The 20,564-nt window shown below is 30.0% G+C and overlaps 3 protein-coding genes across 7 annotated transcripts; 1 reads left to right on the top strand and 2 right to left on the bottom strand.

Annotated features, from left to right (window-relative positions):
- Positions 1 to 6: 6 nt before the first annotated feature.
- Positions 7 to 1,235, bottom strand: Lamtor5 (Late endosomal/lysosomal adaptor, MAPK and MTOR activator 5). The gene is made up of 4 exons (XM_011059725.2): positions 931 to 1,235; positions 471 to 532; positions 258 to 372; positions 7 to 194 (listed from the first exon to the last, which is right to left on the bottom strand). The coding sequence occupies exons 1-4, from the start codon at positions 963 to 965 to the stop codon at positions 131 to 133; spliced, it is 276 nt and encodes a 91-aa protein (XP_011058027.1). The 5' UTR covers positions 966 to 1,235; the 3' UTR covers positions 7 to 130.
- A 124-nt stretch (positions 1,236 to 1,359) lies between these two features.
- Positions 1,360 to 13,194, top strand: LOC105148173 (cytoplasmic aconitate hydratase). 2 transcript variants are annotated; one of them, XM_087406562.1, is made up of 15 exons: positions 1,360 to 1,655; positions 2,312 to 2,404; positions 2,466 to 2,632; positions 2,723 to 2,868; positions 3,136 to 3,529; positions 3,760 to 3,931; positions 4,203 to 4,420; positions 8,620 to 8,779; positions 9,266 to 9,486; positions 9,707 to 9,863; positions 9,966 to 10,201; positions 10,764 to 10,900; positions 10,975 to 11,122; positions 12,124 to 12,290; positions 12,520 to 13,194. In XM_087406562.1, the coding sequence occupies exons 1-15, from the start codon at positions 1,649 to 1,651 to the stop codon at positions 12,770 to 12,772; spliced, it is 2,676 nt and encodes an 891-aa protein (XP_087262688.1). In that variant the 5' UTR covers positions 1,360 to 1,648; the 3' UTR covers positions 12,773 to 13,194. The 2 variants fall into 2 exon arrangements, with proteins under 2 accessions (XP_087262688.1, XP_087262686.1); XM_087406560.1 differs by lacking the exon at positions 1,360 to 1,655 and adding an exon at positions 1,821 to 1,848.
- Positions 13,195 to 14,885: 1,691 nt separating this feature from the next.
- LOC105148174 (F-box/WD repeat-containing protein 4) lies at positions 14,886 to 19,824 on the bottom strand. Of its 4 annotated transcripts, none has more exons than XM_087406590.1 (9): positions 19,696 to 19,824; positions 19,205 to 19,394; positions 18,757 to 19,114; positions 17,564 to 17,845; positions 17,162 to 17,318; positions 16,882 to 17,102; positions 16,626 to 16,754; positions 16,414 to 16,561; positions 14,886 to 16,330 (listed from the first exon to the last, which is right to left on the bottom strand). In XM_087406590.1, exons 3-9 carry the CDS (start codon positions 18,951 to 18,953, stop codon positions 16,154 to 16,156), a joined length of 1,311 nt encoding a protein of 436 aa, XP_087262716.1. In that variant the 5' UTR covers positions 18,954 to 19,114; positions 19,205 to 19,394; positions 19,696 to 19,824; the 3' UTR covers positions 14,886 to 16,153. The 4 variants fall into 4 exon arrangements, with proteins under 4 accessions (XP_087262716.1, XP_087262722.1, XP_087262723.1 ...); XM_087406596.1 differs by having other exon boundaries at positions 18,757 to 19,104; XM_087406597.1 differs by having other exon boundaries at positions 18,757 to 19,091.
- Positions 19,825 to 20,564: the final 740 nt, after the last annotated feature.

The following is a 20,564-nucleotide window of genomic DNA, read 5'->3' as shown; positions in this document are numbered from 1 at the left end:
CATATCTTACCTATTAAATTTCTTTTTATTAACAATTCGCGCATATACTTAAATTTTTTTATAAAAAAAAGATTGCATTTTGGATATAAATATTATAAGTTTCAGCCATACTTATACAATAGTGATTATTTCAAATCGATATGTCTTTATATATAGCACCAACTACAGGTTCCTTACGAAGTATAATACACTGCCTGAAATTCAAGCAAGTTTCCATTTTATATTTAGAAATATCGCAAAATTGTTATTTCACTTACTTATTATCATTTTGAAGCGATATAATTGGTGATCCAGATTTCGGTTCCAATTTTGCAACTAGATCCGCTATAGCTGCTATCAATCCAGCACTGTCGCTTGATGCATCGCCCTTAACTTTACAAAAGTTTACAATTTTATGCAGGTTTTGTCGAATGCTTGAAATTTTTTCATAATATCTATAATTTTTATTTGGATTTTTGACGATTTATTACCTCCAAGACAGAGACCAGCGTGATCAGCCAAAATGCAGCCAATGATTCCTTCTTTGTCATGCCTATAGGATACAATAATAACTTTATTGATAAATATACAAGACTGATTAATAATTAATGTAATACTCAAGAAAACGAAGATAGATACACAAATGTATTAAATAATATTAACGCTCAGTTTTTCATTAACTTGTATTTAGACTCATTTAATAACAATGTAAAAATTATGCATCTATAATTATGATTAATCACTAAACTGATCGTTTTGTAGTGGCAATTTTACTCGCTGCTTCAACCATAACTAGAAAAATACAATTTTTACACAAAAATAAAACAACAAAAAATCGAGCCTGAGTAATATTCACAATATAATAATATTTATTATAGGATAGAAATTCAAAAATATTCAAAATCTTATATCGAAGAAGATTTCTTAACCTATATATCCCATAACGCTTACGTGTCATCCAATGTTTTCACCAAGTTTCGTTCCATCCTCGGACCTCGAGTCTCGCGCGACGCTCGCAAAACCAATCGACACGCGAGATTTGTGGAGTTTCCTTGAAAAATTAATTCGACGTCGAAGGGAGAGCTGATAACCGTGTTATCTGGTTATCACGTAAATATTGCAAATACTACTTAAAGACTGCTGTGTGCTGTCTGCGTCGGTTCGCTGGTATCAGTTGGTGTCAGTGACGGTTGACGGCGTACGGGTATGACATGACAGATCGCAATATTCGCGTCTCGCGATACATCGCGCCACGTACACGTGCGCACATGTACGTACCACGTGATCGATGTACCCAGCGTCGCTTAACGATCTCATTACGCGGTAACTGAACTTTGCCCTTCCTTTCCGTCGTAATTGAGAGAATTATGTGAATTACTTTGGGAGAGGTGTTACGTTACATAACCTGATGAAACTTTCATTTCATTCCGTTTTTTTCTTTTTATGTTTTCGCACTTTTAGTGCCTAATTTCAATTTGAAAAGAAAAATAATTTATTCACAGAATCGCTCCGCGTTTACGCAACGTGCGGTGATTTCGTATTGACGAAAAATTGTTAGGGAAATCGTATATTGCGAATATTAGTGTTTCTGGGACACTCGGTATTAAGCCATATAGGCGCTATATACGTATCGTGCAATGAGGCCGACGTGACTTGTTCAGTGACAATCATGGCTGGTAAGTGAAGAGATGTGTACTTGTTTGTTGGCGTTATTTTGTTAAAAAAAATGAAATGTAAACAAGTGAAGACAACGGATTTATTATCGTTAAGTCATTGCATTAGATCAATTTATTCCAGTGAAAAATATTAATTCGCATATTCCATAATAATATTCGAACTTAAAGGAATTAAAACTCATGGGTGTTCTAAGTGAGGATAAAAGTTGCAACATATAAAAAAATGAAACATTTAGAGTTTAAAAAATACTTATTTTTATAGAGTTATGTATTAATATAAACGCGAAGAATACCATAAAATATTATAGTTTCTTATATATATTCATTGTATACGAATTTGGGCAGATATTTTAATTAATGTCCAAAGTTACAATATGAAAAAAAAGGCACAAATTTTTAATTTTGAAGATGCAACTGTAGTCTTCTAAATATTTATATATTTTTATAATTGGGAATACATTAATTAAATTTAAAGGGAAAGAAAATATATTAATAGAAATTAAATTGGAATAATTTTATTTTGCTTTCTGATGCTATTAAATTTTATAATTTTTTATTTTAACAGTACCGTAATAAAAGTATAAAAATAATATATTTTGTGTCATACATTTTTTAACTTATAATAAAAATAAATTATATAATTTTTTTTATTTCAGAAATAAATCCTTACAAGCGTCTATTAAAATCCATTAAAATTGGATTGAAAGATTGTCAGTATTATGATATTGGCAGTTTAAGCACAAAATATGGTAAGTTTTTTGTCTTATTTCACATCTAATGAATAAATATTAATATGTATCGGCCTTATAGACAAATTACCATTTTCTATCCGAGTTCTTTTGGAAAGTGCCGTCCGTAATTGCGACAATTTCCAAGTAACAAAACTAGATGTTGAGAAAATTTTGGATTGGGAAAATAATCAATCCCTTCAACAGGGAGTCGAAGTGAGCTTTAAGCCTGCAAGAGTTATATTACAGGTAAAGAAGTATCTCCAAAATTTCCATATTTTATTGAGTTTAGTTATGTGCAAAAAATATACTTATTGTTGCTTATTCAATTACAAACAGGATTTTACTGGAGTACCGGCAGTTGTGGATTTTGCAGCAATGAGAGATGCTGTAAAGAAACTCGGCGGCGATCCTAATAAAATTAATCCAATCTGTCCATCAGACCTTGTAATCGATCATTCAATACAGGCTGATTTTATTAGAAGGTATAGTTCATCAAGTATGCTTTATCAAGTGTGTTTTGATTTTTTTAAATAATGCAGAGTTGAAGGTTATCATAAGCTAATAAAAAATAATCTGGAAACTCTAATATTGCTGAAATGTTACAAGAAAAGAAAAAGTTTTACGTAATATGCTTGATAATATTGTGAGAAGAGATACAAATAAAAAAATCCAAGAATCTTTTTTTTTATTTTTGTGTTATATTGCCTATAATCTGTTTATATAAATCTATTATTGTTATGTATTTTCAGCAATGATGCCTTAAAAAAAAATGAAGAACTCGAATTTGAGAGAAATAAAGAACGCTTCATGTTTCTTAAATGGGGTGCAAAGGCATTTAAAAATATGTTAATTGTTCCTCCCGGAAGTGGTATCGTGCATCAAGTGAATTTAGAATATTTGGCAAGAGTGGTATTTGACTCCAAAAATTTTCTATATCCTGACAGCGTAGTTGGTACTGATTCTCATACTACCATGGTCAATGGTCTGGGTGTACTTGGATGGGGAGTTGGAGGTATTGAAGCAGAAGCTGTTATGCTTGGTCAAGCAATTTCTATGTTAATACCAAAAGTCGTGGGATATAAATTAGAAGGTGTATTAAATCAATATGCCACGTCTACTGATCTTGTTTTAACTATTACAAAGGTAAGAATTTTCCGAGCAGGCTTAGTAAAAATATAGAAGCTTTTTAGAGAAATATTTTTACTGTAATATAAATGTTTTATATGTTTTTATAAATACAATTTTACTTATTTTTTAATGGATAAAGTTTATATACAATATAATGGAATATACTATATATTTTATATATAAGTAATATTAATAAGTATTAATTATATAATCTTATAAATTTATAATATTTTACATATTTGCAGAATCTTCGACAAATCGGAGTGGTTGGAAAATTTGTCGAATTCTTTGGACCAGGCGTAACGCAGCTAAGTATTGCGGATCGTGCTACCATTTCTAATATGTGTCCGGAATACGGTGCAACCGTAGGCTTTTTCGCAGTGGATCAACAAAGTTTAGCATATCTCAAGCAAACAGGTAAAATTTTCTCTATCAGTAATTATATATTAGGTGTAGTAAAAAGAAATCCATTATTTTTCCAATAGATGGCTTTAGTAATCTGTATCTCGTCTACGCGTGATACAGATTACTAAAACTATCTATTGGAAAAATAATGGATTTCTTTTTACTACACCTAATATTTTTATAAATATCTTTTATAATATGATGGCTTTAGATGTAATATTTTATGTAATATATGAAAATATTTTATGTAATATATAAATATATTTTTTTCTATATTATCTAGGTCGAGCTGACGAACACATTGATAAGATTGAGAAATATCTTAAAAACGTACGCATGTTAAGGAATTATGATGACCCGAACCAAGATCCAATCTTTTCCGAGGTGGTCACTTTGGATTTGAACACTGTAGTCTCAAGTGTCAGCGGACCTAAAAGACCTCATGATAGAGTTTCAGTATCCGACATGCAAATAGACTTCAGAAATTGCCTCGTAAACAAGGTTGGTGACTCTTAAACATTTCTGTATGAAATAGATTAATACTCACTAGCAAATCTATTTCATCTGCTGTAGACCATATTTTGTTACTTAATAAGATAAATAATAATAATTATATCGACAATACGTACACATAGAATAAGTGTAACAATATGATAAATCTAGAATGCTAATATGAGCACTCTAAGAAAGATGATTATTTAGTACATACAAGGGACGAATATTACCCAGTGACTGTAAAATGTAAGTCAAACTGGATTATATCCATCTCATGCTGTACCTCTGTTTTGCCAGCTAGCGTTAAAATGAATTTGATCCTTTTTTTTTCTAAAAAGCTTGCATAGTACTTGTTAAAAAAAAATATACGATCAAAAAATGAAAATAATCGACAGAGAACTAGGTAACTTATACTGTGATATGATTAGCTTGCATTAACATATCACAATAAAAGTCCCTTTGAACTCTGTGACTAAAAATTATTTACTTTCACGACAATCTACAATATATGTAACTAATTTAATGTAATCAAAGGCACTCATTTTTTTTTTTAGGAGACTCCAGTTTTTATACATCAGTTTATAATAAAGACATTCTGATATACTAATGTCACGGTAAAACAAGCTCGATAAAAATATACAGGATATTCCAAAATTCGCACATTTGGAGTACAGAACATATTTTATGTTAAAACAAACAACTTTTTCCTTTAACGAAATTGCATCTGATAAATAATTTTTGTACTTATTTAGTAATTTCAACCTGCTCTCCTGCAAAAACTATTTGTCAAGCGCAATTTTGCAAAAGGAAAAAGTTATTTGTTTTAGCATAAAGTATCATATCCTGTATTCCGAATGCGCGAATTTTGGGACATCCTTTATACTATTAAATACATACTATTTCACATGCATTAGTAATACTAATATTAAATTACTCCTGCAAAAAACGTGTCTGTATCGTTGATATATGATCGCCGACAATATCCTGTGTTGCTATGTCTCGAGCATCTTTCCTTTGCTGATCTAGCTTTATGATATTTCGATACAACATATAGTTAGATCACCAAAGATAAATGAACGAGATGTGAACTGAATCTGCAGGTGATATTTCTTGCCATTAAAGACGAGTATATGATCTAGTCACAAATTTTTTTTTTATTTGTGTAACCAGTCACATACTCGACCCTAACAACAATACTTAGCAGAGCGATATGCATATAGCTGTAAACGTTAGATGTACAGGGATTTGATATTGGATGCAATCATCACCCGGTGAAGTTTCCATTACAACTTTACCGGCTACGATCGCATCCAATAGTACAATCCTCTTACACAACGCTGATATCGATCGAATCCATGAATTCTGTACAATTTTTTTTCTAAATATAAAAATATTTCTCTTTCAATTATTGAAAAGAAATTGAGGAAAATTCAGCTATTTCAGAAGTATTTCAGATTATTTCAGAAAAATTTGAGAACGATTTCACCTATTGAAGTATTTCTTCAAATACTCAAAGCTGTGTCCTACATATGCATAATTGGATACTCACGATAATTATTTGTTGGTAATGTTTTCAACGATCGTCAAAATTTTTTCATCTTTGGAATCGTAGAACACAATGCTAACAAACTGCGATATTTTCACGACATAGCAAGTCAGATGAAGATCACACTAACAAAAAATTCGATAATATCTGAGCTCACTCGTTCACCAATAGTAAATAAATTTTCGCGACTATTAACTCTTGTATTCGTCGGCGGACCTTTTATAAAAACTTTTATTCCTATTTCTGATCTGCTTCTGAACCCTCTATTGGGTTCAGCTTTATCACTAGTTTTTAATATCAAGTTTTTAATTAAGAATAATTCATAAGAAACTAAAAATTATAACAATTATTAACAATAATTAAAAATTATGTTTAATAACTATATTCAATAAACAAAAATTATGTTTCATTACTTTTATGATAGTGCATACTGAATTACTATTAAATCTGTTTTCGTAGCACTGCAGAAACTTTCAATGAACATACGAAAAGCACACACAGAAATGTAAAAAATATTTATTACGTGAATATGATATTTAACTCGCGGTCATGTCGAGAAAGCCGCGGTCTTAATCCGATAGGCGAACTGCAGCGAATGATCGCTCAACGAACGGAAACAATACGTGTTTAAGAACGTGTCGATCGATTTCTATTCGAAATGTTCAACATTGGCATCGCGTTACCTGGCCTATGACAGGCACAAGGACATCTGTCGAAGAAATTCATCCACTGAATCATAAAGTTAACACTTCTTCCGCGTGAAATTCAACTCCGATTGAAATTAATATCGAAGATGGATAACATATGTATACTTATATACTTTAATGGATATATGTTGGTATAAACCCAATTTTAGATTAAACAAAATCAAATTATAATAAGTAGTAAATTTCTTTCAATTTAAAATCAATACTATAATGAGAATTTTGAATCATATTAAATTTAAGAAATGTTACAAACTGATAATTTTGATATTTTTTATGACTTTAATATAAAAATATAATAATATTAAATTATTGTCCAATTGTTTGCATTAGTGTTTTAATTAATTGAAGAATACAAGCTATTACGTTTGTTTTATTTTAAAAAATTCCGATTATTATACATCAGAAAAAATCTTTCTATATTCTTTGTATATAAGAACAATTGTATCAAATTGCTTGAAATTTTTTATATTTATGATATAGGTGGACTGTTAAACACATGACTCTCTCTTAAAATATAGGAGAATGCGTATATGGCACTTGACAATTTATGAAGAAAGAAATAATTCGTACGCACATACCATTGATCGATCGATCCGTCCGTCTCGTCGGAGAAGACAAGAGTCTTTGGTCACTTCGTATAAGTTCTGAAAGACGTATTCAGAGCTCGCACTGAAATTGCTGATACAACATCCTACTACATTCGTTTTGCAAAGCTCACACATTTCATTGCAAATGAGCCATCGTTTGTCGTGCCTGCTGGTATATAGAAAGAGCTCAGATTTCCCATTAAGGCACAGTGCCTAAGATTTGGAAAGGGATATGTTTACGGAAAACAATGGAAAATTTTGTTTAAAAGACCTTTGATTTAATTAATGTTGTACTAACAGTTCATTATGTGTCATTTTATATTAATGAACAAGATGTTAAAAGAAGTATTTGTATTTTCTGTTCAGCACATTTTGATCGCGATTAATATATCAAGTACTATTGAAGTATTTCTACAAAATATAAATAATACTAAACAATATCCATAAAGGTACGAACAAATATATTATTTTCATAATTGCTATGATTTAAAATAAATATGATGAATCTTTGTATTATTATGGACATTTCTTAGTTTTGTATCTTTATTGTCACACTTAGTTGTCACAATTAGTTAAAAATAATCTGATTGACTTATACATTTTTCTTTAATATTTAATGACTTGTTTATTAGTATTTGTTTAAAAATACTTGCCATTGCTGGTTCCTGGATTGTGCACGCATGAAGTAAGCACGAGGTCATAGACCTCGTGATTGCTTAAAGATCGTTGCGAGTTCGTGTTGCTTCTTCAGCAAATTGTGTATCGGGCAATGAATTCTATCGTGCTACTCGACGCAATCAATCTGCCAAATTTATGAGACAACAAATAATGACTTGGAATAATAAATCACGTAAAAAAAGTATTATTTATAGCGTAATTTTTAACAATTTTTAACTTGTAATTATTTGCGACTTTTATCGTAGCTTCTCAGAAGGGATATTTTTCAAGGATTATTACATTTTTTTCTTTTAAAGGATGTTTAAAAATATACGAATAAAGAATATTAGATGATATATGACTTTTAAACTTTATACTTATCTGTAATATTCGAATATGTGGTTTAACTCTATCATATAATTAAAATCCAATCCAGTTTTTTCATATGCATCAAAAGCTTATGTGTGTTAAATTGAGACAAAAATTTAACTTTTTCTTTTCAAAGTTGCATATTCTTTTACATTTAAATTTAATCAGCATTAATTGTTAATGAATCTTTTTATTAGAAATTATTAAGAAAACTGAGTATTTTTTATTACCACGAAAAGAGTTATTTTGATTGTATTAATTATTATTGTTTTAATTATATAAATAAAATTCTTACAAACTGTTGAAAATATATAACATAATGACAATTTTTTGTTATAGGTAGGCTTCAAAGGTTATGGTTTGACCCCTACGAAGGTGGATTTCGTGGGGAAGTTCAAGTTCGAAGAGAAAGAATACGAATTGAAACATGGTTCTGTAGTAATTGCAGCTATTACCAGTTGTACGAATACTAGCAATCCTAGCGTTATGCTCGGAGCAGGTGTGTTATGAATTTTGTCAGAAAAATTTATTGCAGCTATACATAACATTTAATATTTTATAATTTATTACATTAATGCAAATGATTTATTGAAGAGCGTGAAATGAAATCAATCTGTTAACGCAATTTTAAATATCTATCCAAAATTATCAGCGTTTGTTAATGCAATACGAATTTTTAGATTTTAAAAGCACAGTTAAATCTCGAATATAATTAAAAATGAAATTAGTGCTTTAAATTATTATTAGGATAGTCATTATTAACTTAAACATTTTGTTTATTTAAAGAAATTTGTTTCATACTTTGAAATTTAGATTAGAATGATAAGAAACATTGTTGTACAAATGAAAAGTAAGGAAAATGACAAATGTTTAGTTTTTTATCGTTAATATAAAATTTCATTAACTATTTAATTATGAAAGAATATAAATTCTATGAGAAGGATGTGAATTAGAATATAAAATTTGCTACTTTAATATAATACAGGTCTTCTTGCTAAAAAGGCAGTGGAGGCTGGCTTGAGTGTTGAGCCATATATAAAAACATCATTGTCACCTGGCTCTGGAGTTGTTACTTATTATCTCCAGGAAAGTGGTGTAATTCCATATCTAACCGAGTTAGGTTTCGACATCATTGGTTACGGTTGTATGACTTGTATCGGAAATAGCGGCCCGCTTCCTGACGCTATAGTCGAAATGATTGAAAAGGTAAAGTAATTTGCTGCTTTCGTATTTAAATTCTACTTGTCATTTTTTTCAATTCTTGCTAAAAGGTAAAAATAATTCTATAAATTGTTGACAATTATAAATTGAATAAAATTGCGTTTAAAAATCATTAAAAAACTATTAAACTTCGCAAAGATTGTCATCCATATTCCTTAATTATGCAATTATCTCTGCATATAAAACAGCGTTAAATATCTTGTAGAATGAACTCGTTTGCTGTGGAGTTCTGTCAGGCAACAGGAACTTTGAAGGCAGAGTCCATCCGAATACCCGGGCGAATTATTTAGCGTCTCCGCTCCTAGTAATAGCCTATGCTATTGCTGGCACTGTAGACTTCGACTTTGAGAAACAGCCACTGGGTAAGATGTAAACTCATCTTTGCTTTGTTAGATTTATATGTAGTCTTTATAAGAAATGCGTACTGCATATGCATAATTTATATGACATTTCTGTTACACAAGGTCACAAAGCCGATGGTTCTCCAATATTTTTACGAGATATTTGGCCAACCAGATCAGAAATTCAAGCTGTTGAACAAAAGTATGTCATTCCAGCCATGTTCAAAGAAGTCTATAGTAAAATCGAACATGGTAGCGAGACTTGGGCAAACTTGGTAGCACCTCACGACAATCTGTACCCATGGGATATTAATTCTACGTACATTACAAGTCCACCCTATTTCGATAACTTGCAGAAGGTAATTAGATATATAATTTTGTTGTAAACACTATAAATGCTTGATCTTGAAATTTTTATAGAATACGAAAAGAATTTAAATTTATTTTTTTATCTTAACATTAGCTTTCACTTCTTAAAAATTATGTTATATTTAGAATTTTAGATATTAATATAGAAAAATCTGAGCTGTGCTAATAATAGCAGTCGGGTTAAACAAAATTTTAAAATTATTTTTAAAGATATTTATGTGCTAAAGAATAATTTTGCTTTTTTATTATAAAATTTTTATACTGCGTAAGTCTTTTAATCAGAGATTGCAAAATATTTGGAAAAATAAGCATTGTACGAAAAAACGTTCCAAATAAACCCTCAATATTTTTGAGGGAGCAATTCTATCCTGCAAAAGTTAGTCACCTTCTGCTTCCCCCTGAGAGTGGGGCTGGAGTAACTTTGAAATCTTAAATGGGAACCACTACTTTTTATTGCACATTCGGATTCTACGTCCAAAAACATATCTCAAAAACATCTCTGGTTCAAAAACTCATCTAGTATTTGTAAAAAAATGAAAAATGATTTTACAGGAGCTACCTCCAATCAAATCGATTACAAAAGCGCGAGTGCTCGTAAATCTTGGAGATTCTGTTACAACCGATCATATTAGTCCAGCAGGCAGTATTGCGCGTAATTCAGCAGCGGCGAGATATCTAGCTAATCGAGGGTGAGTTTGGTATCAATGAGATAGTGGAGACAACGTATGCAAACTAAATTTTTAATAATTATTTTCATTTATAGTTTGACGCCAAAAGATTTCAATTCTTATGGCTCGCGTAGAGGAAACGATGCTGTGATGGCGCGAGGTACATTCGCTAACATTCGTCTCCTGAATAAATTTATTGGTAAAGCGGGACCACGAACGATCTACATTCCAACAAATGAAGAGGTATTATACGTGTTTTCTCGTTCTAGTTTAATTTCTCACTGCACAGTTTTAAATATTTAATATTTATTTAATATTTAAATATAAATTATAATCCTTGTCATAGATAAATAAGCATAAATTTTTTGCATTTTTTAAATATATGTGATTTAAATACGTTAAGGGGTTAGACCGGTGTGTGACTAGTCGTATAGATAATTTTTAAGCATGGAAGAAATTAAAAAAACTGCTGGCTTGTGTTTTGGTACCTTATTCAAGTACACATTGAAGGTATAAAATATACAAAATGAAAGGAAAAATTATATATATATATAAAATCATTCTTAACACCATTTATTAAAATGTTATGAACGATCAATTTTTTTCACATCAGTCATTAATGTCGATTATTCCGCCATATTGAATCGTATGAAACAAAAACAAAAAAAAATATTACTGAAATGTATTGTATTCCCTAATCATTAACCGAGCTTATTCAAACTGTATTAAAATTTGATTGAAAAAAATTTTTTTTAACTTTCGGTTTGACTTTTGCCACAAATATTGTTAATTAATTTATTAGTATCTTGCAAAATAATAATGATATTGTAAAAATCCTCGATCAATACTTAAAGAATACTATAAGAATAATAAAAAAAGAAAATTCAAGTCAATCCGATGAGTACATCTTGAGAAACCTTCGACATCATTTTGAAAAACAAGATTTCAAGAAAAACGCATTTAATCTTCTACAATATGATTTTTATATCATATAGTGCAAATTTTGTAAGCTTTGTAACTCAGAAACTAACTCGGATTTATATTTAAGACCTTTTGTTCCATATTCTATAGGTTTCAAACTACTTTAAAAAATACGAAAAAAAATTTTTTCGATTTTTTAAAAATTTTACACCAGTTTAATCCCTTAAATGTTTAAAAAGTGGCATAATATTTGTAACGGACGGTTTTTTAAATATACATTGATAGAGAATGTGTTAATAATAATTGGACTATATATAATTTAGATGGACGTATTTGATGCGGCCGAGAAGTACGCGAAAGACAAAACACCTTTAATCGCTTTGGTTGGCAAGGAATACGGATCTGGATCTTCCAGAGATTGGGCCGCCAAAGGACCATATTTACTCGGTATTCGAGCTGTTATAGCAGAATCGTATGAAAGAATACATAGGCAAGTATTTTTTTTTAAGTATTATATTTATTTTTTAATCAATTTCAAATAGTTTTTTCATTGAATTTTAAAATACATCTTTTTTAAAAAGTTAAGAGTTTGCTTATATGTTTAAAGTAAACAATTTTAAATAAAATAATGAGTTTTTTATTTTTATTTAAAAAAAGCTGGTTTACAATTGCTTTTATTTAATGCATATCTATATTTAAATTCGTTTATTTATTTGTAGGTCCAATCTTGTGGGTATGGGCATTATTCCGTTACAATATCTTCCTGGAGAAACTGCAGAGACCTTGGGATTAACGGGTTACGAGCAATATGATATTATGATCCCCACGAATTGTCAACCCGAAGAAATAATCACTGTGAACACGGACAACGGGAAGAAATTCAAAGTGATTGCACGATTTGATACGGATGTCGACTTAACTTACTTCAAACACGGTGGTATTCTTAATTATATGATTCGAAAAATGCTTTGATGAGTGATTAAAAAAAATGAATATAAATGATCCTCTTAGAAGGCTACTTAATGAGATACTTAATATTGGTTTTGGGATATCAGCTATACCTCTTTTAAACAAGATTAAGTTTTGAATACGTGAAGGAAATACAGAATAAGCATTATCGTAATAAATGCCTATTCTTTCTACCATCTAAAATTTATTAATATGGCATTTATAATATTTGTGCATAGCATGCCATTAAAGAATATATTTATTTCATAACATTTCAAATTTTTGTTATATTAAGTTTTTACGCTATATTAGTTTTAAAGTGGAAGTAATCCAAAATAAAACGCAAAGCTTATTAATCTAATAAATTCTTTGCCTTCGTTGTTAAAAAATTGTTTTCTTAATATTTTATAATCGTTCTATCTATCTTATATATATGTATGGAAAAATGATATTGCTTTTATGTGTATATATATATATATATATATATATGCTGATATACATCATAATAATAATAATAAATCATTGCAATACAATTGACTTTGTTTATTATACAGAATGATTTTCAATTATATGTTAATACTTCAAGGTGTAATCTAGAAAAAAGATATCATATGAACATAAATTATTCACACATAAATTACAGATAAATTATCTTAGATCCATTCCAAATCAGTAAAATACTTTTAAAATGTAACCAACAAATCTAAACATTATATTAAATAAATAACGTGCTGATAATAATTCAGACTGCAATTTTGACAGAGAGAATCTTATATTGTGTTCTGAATAATAATCGAAACAAGATAGATTCTTGATAAAAAATCAGTTTGAAGTCTGCGTATCTCATAAGATAAGAGATTTAAAAATCTATCGTACACAAACTCGTATACAACTTCCACGTTGTATAACAGCATACTTCTGACGAAATACTATTAAAGACGGTCGGCACTTATGAAAGTTAACATGCCTGTTAAAATTTAAGTGATTAAGAATAAGAAACTAATAATATGGTACTAATTTCATGATTTATTAGTTTTATAGACATATATGTTTAAAATTTAATAATACTCGATTTTTATTTAAAACTGTGATTTTAATGTTATCATCTGAGTTTGATTATCAATAGAAATAATAACTGCACAGAAAAAATTGTAATTTTTCAGCAATATATAAGATATTATAGCATTAAAAGTAAACACACTTATCTATACAGCATTTATATAATAAAAAAATCAATCGAATTTAATAATGTATTATTAAAATACTTATGTTAATAATCATAAATTTTTATTAATTGTCAGTAATGTCATCGTTCTTCAATTATCTCCGGGCCGACGGTCTTTAATAGTGTAATCTCATCGATACTCTAGACAATTAATGGGTAATAGGTGCGGAGATACTGTCGTGTCTCGAGATAATTATCAGAAGTCACATATGGCGAAGGAGAAAAAGAACATATGTGGCAATTTTATCTAGAATTCTTTAGAAGTATAGTAGGATATCGCGTGTCGCATACGACGAACATCGCGTTTGCATTTGGTCTGCAGCCGGCATTACAGGCACGAGCACGCTTTTTTTTTTAATTTAAAATGGAGATACTCTGCCCAATTTCGACTCGTTGGGATCTAAAAGTTACGAAGATATATTATTTTACTCCTTGACATTACTTTCATCAGGATTGTTTATTACAATCCTGATCACTTGAAAGGTAATGTTTTATTATAGTTCTGTTTCTATACAAATGGATATATATCGCAAGAATCGTTTTGATCGTGCTTAAGACTCGATCAGATATTAACTAATTTTACACATATTTATCCCAGAGATTCGAAACCTGTTCACAATGTCGTGACAGAGTCACGATACAGTCTATTCGTAAGGCTTATTTTTCTATTTCAAATATGCGACGGATACATCAACAGAGCCAGAGACCTGAGATTTTATAAAGGGCATTGCAAACAACCATTGTCAGTTGAAACGTTTATTGCGACAACCAATCAGAAGCATAAATAATACCATTAACGCTTCTAAATTGATTGTCGCGACAAATGTTTCAATTAGCAACAGTTCACAATGCATTGTAGATATATAGCATAATAAATAATATAGAAAAATTGCATTTAAAAAAATCGACATATTCTTATATTAATACTTTTTTATTAAATCAGATGTTATAATATTTTATTTCAATACACTAAATTAGTTTCACATTCTCTCTCTTATAATTTACTTTGTTATATTTCATTATATTAAAGTACTCGTATACATATATGGTAAATTTATTCTCTTATCCTTTTACATTTGTGCAACAGGTTTTAAATCTAATAAACTAAAGCATTTCTCTAAAATAAGCGCAGTAGCTTCCATGAGGAAGAGACGTCCCATATTTATTTTTACTATTTCACCAGACTGATTCTTTTCAACATAATAACGTTTGTTGTAAAATTCTGTAAATGCGCATGAAATCTCGTAACAAAACTCGCACAGCAGATTCAAATATAGATCTTCGGTAATGCCAAGAATTACATCGAGAAATTTTAACAATACTTTGGCTAGTTTCCATTTTTTTGTTATGAACATAAAGTAATATTTATGGCTAAATATTTACAATTATTATTTTTATATATATTAGGTGCGCAACTAAGTTCCCGCTGTTTGTCAACAGATGGCTCCAGCAGTAAGTGCTGATTGATTCTGACATAACCTAAATATCATGAACCAAGTTTAGACATATGGTAAAACAAATCGCTTTGAAACATTAGTGATTTTGTTTTTACGTCATATTCTTTTGGTGTGAAAATGTCTGATTTTGTGCCAAATAATCGTCATATGCGGGAAGTATTGATTTTCTTCTGTCATTCGAAGAAAACGGCGGCTGAAGCGCATAGAGAGCTCCAAAAAGTTTACGGAGATGCTGCTCAGCAAACAACGTGCCGAGATTGGTTCCGTCGCTTCAAACGGTGATTTCGATGTTGACGACCGTCCGCATGAAGGAAGGCCAAAAACCTTCGAAGACGCTGAATTGGAGGCATTGCTCGATGAGGATCCGTGCCAAACGCAAGAAGAGCCTGCTTCAGTATTAGGAGTTACCCGCCAAGCCATTTCCAAGCCATTTTTTCACAATAAAGTTGCATTTTCATCAAAATAACAGCGAGAACTTAGTTGCGCACCTAATATATATATATATATATATATATATATATGCAATACACAATAATTACAATTCGGATCATTACAGTTTATAATAAAATAATATCGCTGTTTTTATAAAGCGCATCATTTTTACGAGATACCTATTCAATTCTTAGAATTTGATTTTGCCCTTCATTTCTTCCATGTTTCTCGTCACAAATTGTAATTAAATTTTTCTTTAGCATGAAAAGTTTTATTTGAATCTATCTACATCTACCTATTTTTTAAATATGCAAATAATGACTTGTAATCATGCTTTTGATTTGAACGGAGTGAAAAGTTTAATTCGATCATGCGTTTATCTGTAGCGCAGTACAGATGTGTACTATCAAATTGTAAAGAATAGATTGGGCTGCGTCGAGATGATTCTTGCGAATTTACGTAATACATCTAGAAATATTGAAAAAGTATTTATCATAAACAATTTGTAATTTACAAAATACATATATCAGTTTAAAAGTTTTGATAAGAACCTGAACGAAATCACTTTTCCTCTGATCCCATAGAATAGCTAAACAATTATACTGTGTCCCTGTTATCATAGTATATTGATTATCGGATGCAATACAATATAATGTTGCATCGCATGGATCCACCCATGAGCAAACGCATCTTCCAGTTCTCAAATCATAGTTGTTAATATTACATAAAGTTGAAAATAGTGATTGAGCAATCGAGATGTTACCTCAAGTCCCATTTTCGGATGTACGTATCATAACCGCAAGTGAGTAAAGTGTTGGGATCATCCCATACCATGTCTAATATTCCAGCGCCGTATTTCCACTCGTGCTGCATTGTATCGACCATTGTGTAACTGAAATCTCTCCGTTAGTTTTTTTTTCAAAATATTTAATACGTGTTATTTGTATGATCGATCGCATTAAAATTGTAGTTAATTTTAGACCTCATGGATCGATTAAATATTGCAATATTACACATACCGCTCGACATTGATTATATGTAATGGAACGTCATTTATTCCAGCCGAGCCAACAGCAAATGTTACTCCAGTAGGATCAATTGAAAGCGATTGCACTTTATCCTTTAGATGTATATAGACTTCCCCCTTTTTATCATCACCAGTAAGCATTCTTTTGTCTATATCCATATTGCATATTTGATCCCAAGTTCTTACATTCAAAAGTTCTGGATGTCTAAATATCTAAACAGAAATCTTACATCGTATATTACATTATTGTATCAGATTCCACCAAATCTTACCTTTACTGTACCATTATCTAAACCCGCAATAACATTTTCCAATGAGGCATCTATGGCATTAACAGTAGATTTTACAGAAGCTGACTTCTGTGCGATCATCTTTGCAGTACGCAAATCATCTTCGAAATTCACCATAAAATAGATTATAGTGCCATCCCTGTAAAAATTTTTGCAAAGGATTATATGTATGTTGCAAAAATAAAAAATGATTAACTATATATATATATATATATATATATATATATATATATTAGGTGTTGGAATTAATTCGTAGCGTTTTTTAATGAAAGAATGTTATTTATTTCACATGAGCATTAAAAAATACATTAATGAAAGTACTTCCCATCACTTGTAAAACGCTACGAATTAATTCCAACACCTAATATATATACACATACATACATATAACCACATATGATGAAGTTTTTCCAAATAATGAATTTGTTGATGTGAAGACCACAGGATTCTACAGTATGACATCTTGATCGGTATTTATTTAATGTCTTCTCATGACGCTTAAAGCCATAAAGATCCCCAAACATCCACCAAAGCATATTGTCCGTCATTCTTAGCCATGGTATCATACTTTTTTTCCATGAGAATACAGCTTCTTTTTTATATATTCCATAATGCCAGTTCTGAGATATGTGCCATGCTGCATGTGGTTGCAATAATGTAAAACATCTAAAAATAACACAACAATCTTCTAATTTTTATTTTATTCTTTCTTATATATAAACTTGTTTATAAGTTCTGTTCTAATTAAATGTGACTGGACTTAAATAAGAATTGTATATTCTTTTATTAAGAAACTTTCAATAAGCTTTTTACAATTTACAAAAGAAAACTGTCTTTTTTTGATAATTTTATATATATACATATATATAAAATTATCAGAAAAAGACAGTTTTCTTTTGTAAAAAGCTTGTTGAAAGTTTCTTAATAAAAGAATATACAATTCTTATTTAAGTCCAGTCACATTTAATTAGAACAGAACTTATAAACAAGTTTATTTCTCGTTTAACAGGAGATTCCAATATTAATTAATTGATAAACAAGATAGCAAAAGAGGAACAAAACTTCATAGTATAATAATTTTAATATTTAGTCAATTAAACAGATAAATTCTAGTATTTCGTACAGAGACAGATTGCTTATTTTAGATTTATCTGAAATTAGAAAGTTATCTAATATCGCCGCAAGGCCTCGCAATTAACACAACCACTTGATACCAATAATACCAAGGTCCGTAGGAAAAAAGGAGGACGAGTGATGTTCTAAACTTTAGACAGATGAGTAATTTCCGAGATGAGATCTCTATCGATTAGTTTAATGCAATTACTAATGGATTGATAATATAATTCATATTCTCAACAAAGCTAAACATCAATATCTCTAATATAAAAATACACATTGGATAAAGAAAACAATAAATAAGATCTCGTTATCTTATTATAATTATCTTATCTTGAGAATTGTTACGTTTTCGAATTTGCGATCGAATTTGCTTCGTTCAAGTCTAAATTTAGGTTCAAACAGAAACATTTCGGAAATTCTTAATTCAAGCACAGATTAAACATTATCTAACAACATACCTTTTACGAAACATTTCCGATGTTTGATTCGTAACGAGAAATGATTTCCTCTTTTTATTCCAGCCTGTATCTGATATGATCCTATAAAATCGCTTGCATACTTGGCTGAGTTGTATCAAATCATACGCATTGCAATAATTAAAAATTGATAACAACATCTCGTTTGGTAAAATATCCAAACGCCAAGTATCTGTCATCTTTCTAATCGTCGAATTAGTTGGTTTATTTTTTTATCGCTGCACTAGATTACACTAGAACTTTTCTTCTCGCTTTCATCAAATATCGGATACCTATATATCCTGTTCATATAATGTCGTTCTTAAAAGAGAGAAATCCTATAAAGATAACCTAGAAAGTTCTAAATGTACATTTATTATAGTATGTACTACATGCATTGAACATATGATGAGATGGTGAAATTCGTCATGAGATCAATAAACTTATTTACCTGCACTTTTTGCACTCAATTTTTTTAACGCTCGAACATACTTTTGAGGATTTCAGGCTTAGAACATGCATATTGAAAGGGCCATACCATATAATAACCAATGTGATAAAAGTATCTCCAACATCTATCTGTCCTTGTCTGAATGCTTGTTTGCTGTGCGCTTGCGCGTAATGATACCACGTAATTCGAACTTGAAAAAATGTAGAATATTTATCAAAATGTAGAATAGTTATCACAGCAAAGTAACAGAGTTTATTTTTCTTTCATCCATTTGACAAAAATTTAACCATTTAGATTTTTGAATTACATCTTTAGGAAATCTAAACATTGTGTGCATAACATATAAATTTTTAAATTATATTAAATATTATGGTGATAACCATACACATAAAAATATACACATATTTTATATATTTACATAATTTAATTTACTTCAATACATAACCTTAAAGCTTGGCTTAAAATTATTTACGAAGTAAGGCTATACTTACGCATGAAGAAATATTTTTGCTTCGTTGATATTTTGAGACATATAACATCCCATTTTTTAATAATTTTATATGCTTCCGTTTCGCGAGCTTTGAAGTTTGAACGTATAGATATTCATAATCAACGCATTACGGTGAAGCATTCAGATAAGGACAAATACTAGATGTTGGTGCATCGACAGTCACTTATGGCCCTTCCAGTATGTATATTCTAAGATTTTAAGCAACATGAGAAAACCTATTTAAATACAGTTGAATACAGTAGTGTATATATATATAGAATGCGTTCCGTTTCACGCATAATGCGCATAATATATCATTTTATCCTTGTCTTTTGTCGAGTGTCAAACAAGGATAAAATGATACATCATACACATTATGCAAACGGAACGCAGTCTACGTGATAACTGCAATCATGTTTTCGACATACGTCACATTAAATTGCTATTTTATTTATTGTTTTTTTATATTTTCTATATACTGAACGAGGAAAGAGACTCTTTCAAATTATAATATAAAACATAATATATATAATTATTACAACATATAAAAGATCTGGAGACAGATTTGATAGTGTCTCGACGCTAAACTATGGCGCGAGACACGAATGTGCCTCCTTTATGCGAACCGGCAAATTGCATCAGATTGAGATTATCGGAAACTCAATAAGGGCTGAACTGATCAAGTTCTAAGTATGCTCAATCGATTGCAGGCGCTCGGAATATATAATGAAAGTATTTTTATTTTTTTCCTATGTACCCTACAAGCGAAGATATCGCGACGCAAAGTTCCGAACTGCCATTTCCATATTAAGATACGTCGTCATTATCGTCGACCGTATTCCACACATTCTTTTCGTGTCCTTCTGACAT

Source organism: Acromyrmex echinatior, chromosome 1, assembly GCF_024713525.1.
Source record: "Acromyrmex echinatior isolate Ae372 chromosome 1, ASM2471352v2, whole genome shotgun sequence".
In the NCBI taxonomy this organism is placed as follows: Eukaryota; Metazoa; Arthropoda; class Insecta; order Hymenoptera; family Formicidae; genus Acromyrmex; species Acromyrmex echinatior.
Note: the sequence above shows the minus strand (reverse complement) of the source record. Positions and strands in the feature narration are given on the sequence as shown.